The following is a 5,877-nucleotide window of genomic DNA, read 5'->3' as shown; positions in this document are numbered from 1 at the left end:
CAGGGGGGGAAAGAGAAGGGGAAGAGAGAATAAAAAGAATTTAGGAAAATGTAAATAAAATTACACGGGATGTTCCAAAAGCCCAAAAAAAAAACCCAACTCATAACAGTTCCATTATCTTAAAAAGGCAATGAGAAGGATGAGTGGTCTAAATCAGCAATTACAAAACAATTGAAATGCCTTCCTTTTTGGGAGGAAGCACCACATTCTTGTTTCCAGGGAATGCATTCCGAGAGATGTCTACCAAGGCCTTGAAACTATATGGTTCATGCATAGACAGTTCTGACAAAACTTTCCTGTTCAGTTGGATGTTCTCTTTCATTAGTCCATGCATGAAATTTCCATAATTAACCTGATACACACAATCAAAAAGAACATCATAATCTCACCTATAAAAAAGAAAATAACACGAAAAAAAAAGAGCCAGTAAAATCAATGTCTACTTAATATATTCAATCAAATATTCGCAAAATATATGAAAATCACTCTACAGAATTTTTTTTTTTCCTCTGCATTTGAGCCAACAGTGGAGAACCAGAGAAAATTGGACTTGTCCACAAGATTACATTATATTTCTCCAGCTCATTATGGTAAGAGAAGCAACCATTGATATATATTACACGAAAGAATTACCAATCAAAAAGAGAACCATAACCATAACCATACAAAACATATAACATCAGTTCACCAAATTCACTGATATTGGCCTGCATGCTCAATAAGATCTTTGTGCTTATGACTTTACCAATCAGCAAAAGGTAAGGAATCACATAGAACTTAGCACAACCCGTTCATTCCATAATTTTCTCATAACATCAGTACACCAAACCAACATGTAAACCACACTACTTTCTCATGATCATATTCACAGAAGAAGACCTTGATCCATGTAGAAAACCTATTATATAGGGGTGGGACCATATTGGTTCAATCCAATTTCTCATATGCCATCTTCCTCAAATCAGGCCTTCACTCTCAAAAGGAACCAACATGTTAACCACACTACTTTCTCATGATCATATTCACAGAAGAAGACCTTGATCCATGTAGAAAACCTATTATATAGGGGTGGGACCATATTGGTTCAATCCAATTTCTCATATGCCATCTTCCTCAAATCAGGCCTTCACTCTCAAAAGGACTCAAATCAGCAGTTTTGTCACAGCTCAGAAGGCACTGTAGCGTGTGCAGCTTTTGCAATTTTGAAATCTTTTCAACTCGTATAGCCATTTGTAAACAAAAGGTTTTAAATGCAACAAAACCCAAAATCCCACTGGGCATTTATAAATCAAATGGAATGAGAAATGAAAAAAAATACCAGAGACCACTATATCAAGAATTCACAAAGTAAAATCCAAAAAACAAAAGCTTATAAAACAAAAATTAGGAAAAAAATTTCAAGTTTCAAAACCACAACCATAATGCCATCCAAAACTAAAAATAGATGGACATTTAAATAAATAACCTTAATGTAAAGTTAAGCAGACCTAGCCAAAAAGGAAAATCAGAGAAACAAACACAAACATAACTAAACCAAATAAAAGGGGATTGCAATTTGCAAGAGTCCACCTCATTACTTACCTGTTTGACCAATTAACATCTGTCAAAGAGAGAGAGAGAGAGAGAGAGAGAGAGAATAATCCTAATATTACCTATTAAACCAACAACAACCAGCCAAGATAAATAGATCAAAACATCAAATGCAGGACTTACAAAAAGAGAGTATGGGGTGGGAAAACAATTATGTGTTATTAATCGAAAAGTAGTTCCATCTTACTTTTTATAAGTAAAAAAAAAAAAGACAATTATTTTTCTTCATGGTAAACCATCAATTACAACTTTTTTTTTTATTTACCAAAAAATGTCCGATTTTTTTTTTGGGGGGGGGGGGTGTGAGTGACCAAAAAATCAATATGGTCTGAATTTCTAAATAAACCAAGCTAATAAAAGGGCATCAAATTTATAGGTTTTCAAGTATCCAATGAGCTAAATATGTCAACCACTTAATCTGATGCCCCTATTTAGACTCAAATCTTCAAATTTATTGAATTAGGCAAGAACAGGCCAGTCCTTTAACTCTATGATAGATGTTTGGTCCATGATGGCCAACTAGGACACCTGTTCTATTAGCTTCATTAAGCTTTCATTATAGATCTTGCTGCCAATGAGTTGCCAGTAAAGTGATAAACTTTCCTATCCAACTCGTTTTGGAAATAGTTGAAAAAATACTATCAGGAAACCATGTCACCTATGGGGAACATACCATGAAAATAAAGTCTTTATGTGCAGGAAAATGAAGCAAGGGTAAATCCACTCATTCATCAATATACACATGTTCCACATTGCAGAATTCTGACTCATAATAGAAGTCTCTGGTCTCCTATTCCAGAAAGTTTTTTTTACTTACACCTAAGAAAATTAAGTGGAATGTGAAAAATGAGTTGACAGTTTCTTTAGTGTGAAACTTTTTTTCTCATGGACAGAATTAGGGTGCTAAATCTTGGATTCTTAAGGATCATCCCCCCCCCCCCCCTCTGCCCCCCGGGATCTTTTAGTTTTTTTGTTCCCAAGGTTTTACAATTTGGAAAGTTCAATTCGCTGTTTTAAGCTGATGTCTCTTCCAATCAGGTTGCCTAATTATATATGCTAAAAAGAACCATCTATAAAAAGGGGGAAAAAAAAAGATAACAGAGGTGAGTGGTATTACCTATCAAGAAAATAATTTGGATCACAGCCTTCTAATAACCTATCCAAGTTTTCTTTAATAATATACACCAAAAGAGGTTGGACATTGGTGTAATGGCAAGTGCCCTTTGCCCATGTGATGCATCATGGGTTTTAGTTTGAGATCATTCTCTCCAAAATTGGGGATAAGGTTGCCTACTAACCACCTCTCTCAAACCCTACAAAAGTGAGGAACCTTATGCATTGTGTACAACCTTTTTATTATTATTATCGTACACTAGAACTATTGAAATTAAACATTCATGATTATAGAAAAGGAGAATCATTTAGCATAAGAGGGATATACTAGAATGAAGCTGATATCAATTAGGTTCACCCTCACCATACCATACTGAAAGGTAAAGGTACCTGTAGCAGATATCACAATTCACAAAGGTGTAAACTATATCATACTGTGCTGTGTGTAAATGGAAAAACAAATTCCCATTCCAGTTTTGGTTTGCATACGACAATGATTGATGTTCCAGAATACATCAGGTCAATGCTTACAATACACTAATCAACATATTCATTTCCACATAAAACTGAGTATACTTTAATTCATAAACTAGATTACTAAAGGGAATACATATATTTTCTGTAACGCTATACAACTATACAAGTATCAAGGACATTGGGATGCTTATCATTTTTCTCAAAAATAGCATTGAGATCACCATCAACAAGAAAATAATCAGCCACTCAGGCTTTAACAGCTTGTTTTGTGATCAAAAGGTCCAAAGAACAACCAAATAGATTGAATGTATCTAGCTTAACAAAGAGCAGTCCAAATTAAATCTACTAACTTATAAGCCATTCAAAATCACTGGCAACATTCTTATAGGCCATAGCCAGTGTCCAGGTGAAAATAAGATATTTATACCTAATAATTTCAGGAATTCCCTAGCAGTTATTTTGCTTGATAAATATCATGTCAGTGACTTCCCAGTTCAATCAATCAGTTTTTAAACACCATCAGCCTATCAACATGAGAGCTTCAAACCCAGCTCTAAATAATTTATTTTCCAACCTTTTCATCTCCTAAATCATAATGCATACTACAACACTAGTCCATCTAGGGAAATAAAAACGATCTCTTGATTTATCACATCTCAACATGTACTCTTTCAATACAGTGACATGAATATATTCTACTTGGCACAAAAGAAGGCTGTATTAATTTCCCACCTCTTAATATATAAATCAAGTAACAGTATAACACTAGCTCATATACTGTGGTTAGCTCCTAATAACCTGCAATCCACATATGTCCCATTTTACCATATTAATGAAAAACTATTTGGCTTATCCACTATAGAGTGCAGACAGCTTCTCTTTGTTCTGCATCATTTTTACTACTTAATTAAATAGCAAATAGTTACGTATGCCAGTTCAAAATGAATTTTTTAAGTCTTCAAGCTTCACAGATCTAAGGAAACATGATTCCCAAAAAAAAAAAAAAAAAAAACTTAGATAGAAACAGGGTAAGGAGGTAAGAAAGCCCAGAAAGAGGAGCAGAAAAAGCCTATACTTGGTGTGGGTGGAAAAAAGGTCAGAAGGTAATGCTAAAAGTTATCGTCAGTTCTAAATAGTTTGATATAATCCCACCATAAATAGCTACCCAATTGAAAATACAGAGTCATTCAAAACATTTAGAACCAAAATCTCAAATGTTTTCATTGCACCAAATTAATCAAGCAAACATAACCGGATGCTCAAGGCTAACTGTACCCAATAAACCAAAACATTAATTTGCAGACAAATGCAAGTAGCAAATAAAGAAATCAACTAACAAAAAATTATGCAGGAGAAATGAGAAGAAAGGAAAAGCATACACCGTGTTGGCGGGTGCCAGCATTGATGCGCTGGATCCAGAGAGAGCGCATGTCACGCTTCTTGTTGCGGCGGTCTCTGTAGGAGTACTGCAAGGCCTTCTCCACTCTCTCTCTGGCTATCCTTATGCAGTTCTTGGCCCTGCCCCTGAACCCCTTTGCAAGCTTCAATATCCTGTCCTTATGCATCTTTCTTTCTTTCTTTGCTCAGCCTATTCGCACACAAACAAACAAACAAACACAAACCCAACTCAATGTCATGGTTCAATCATTGATTGTTATAGTAACAAAGGAATTTTATCAATACAGGAAATACCCAACTCAAAATGAGTATCAAATGGTAGGAGACGTGATAGTGACTCAGTGTGGTTGGGTGGAGGAGGAGGGTTTTAGAATAGAGTCTCAGGTCTGAATAAGTGAAAGCAAATTGGACTACAAAAACTGGCTTGAGCATACCCATGAATTAGAAAACCAAGTCGGCTAAAGCCTAAAGGTTACATTTTTAAAGCATCAAGATGAATCGGGTTTTGGGAAGTAGTAAGGCTGTGTCTGGCTTAATCAGCTGGGCTTAGACAAACAGTAATAGGATGTGGTGGGTGGATGTGTTGGGACTATAATTCTCTCATCACTGTGAGGAGGAGTACAATTATTTGTATATGAGCAAAGGAAAAATAATAAACTTTGAACTCTTTGGTTCTTCAAAAATTTTGACTTTCTTTTCCTGTGTCTTATGAGCTATCAAAGTGTTAAAGGCCTAATAAAGTGAGGCCACACAATAAATAGTACATATCAAACCACTTGCTGCAATCCGTACCCAAATCAAGCTATGAATTTTATTTAATCAGAAAATCACCTGTTTTTCCATTGAATCTCAAGCTATGAATCCTTTGAAACTCCCCCAAACCTTTCTTCTAAGCTTTTCCAAAAAAAAAAAAAAAACCCAGTCCTAAACTATCCCATAACCTGTCTTCTCCTATCTTTGGGTCTATGATTTGATGGATGCTTTGTAATTTATGTATTTGATTGTTTTGGTCCCCTGCTGTATACTTGGGGTGACTCCTTCTTAAAGACTATGAATAAAATTTTCTTAACTCATAAAAAAGAAGAAGAAGAAACCGAAATAAGGTTAAAAGAGAGAAGTTGGTAATTTGGATAAGTGGAGGTGTAGAATGAACATGAAACTACAATATTGATAGTAATTAAATATGATGAAAATACAAATTAAGAGCAGAGAGAGAGAGAGACAGACCTGTGTTTGAAAGCAGAGCCGGAGCTATGGATGAGCGACGGTGAGTTTGGGAGTTAGGGGGGGGGGGGGGGG

The 5,877-nt window shown here is 35.4% G+C and overlaps 1 protein-coding gene across 1 annotated transcript; it reads right to left on the bottom strand.

The window, feature by feature from the left end:
* Window positions 1-22: 22 nt before the first annotated feature.
* LOC142624045 (uncharacterized) lies at window positions 23-5,877 on the bottom strand. The gene is made up of 3 exons (XM_075797545.1): window positions 5,806-5,877; window positions 4,560-4,768; window positions 23-352 (listed from the first exon to the last, which is right to left on the bottom strand). Exons 2-3 carry the CDS (start codon window positions 4,743-4,745, stop codon window positions 161-163), a joined length of 378 nt encoding a protein of 125 aa, XP_075653660.1. The 5' UTR covers window positions 4,746-4,768; window positions 5,806-5,877; the 3' UTR covers window positions 23-160.

The sequence above is a fragment of the Castanea sativa genome, chromosome 2 (genome assembly GCF_040712315.1).
Source record: "Castanea sativa cultivar Marrone di Chiusa Pesio chromosome 2, ASM4071231v1".
NCBI lineage: Eukaryota > Viridiplantae > Streptophyta > Magnoliopsida > Fagales > Fagaceae > Castanea > Castanea sativa.
Note: the sequence above shows the minus strand (reverse complement) of the source record. Positions and strands in the feature narration are given on the sequence as shown.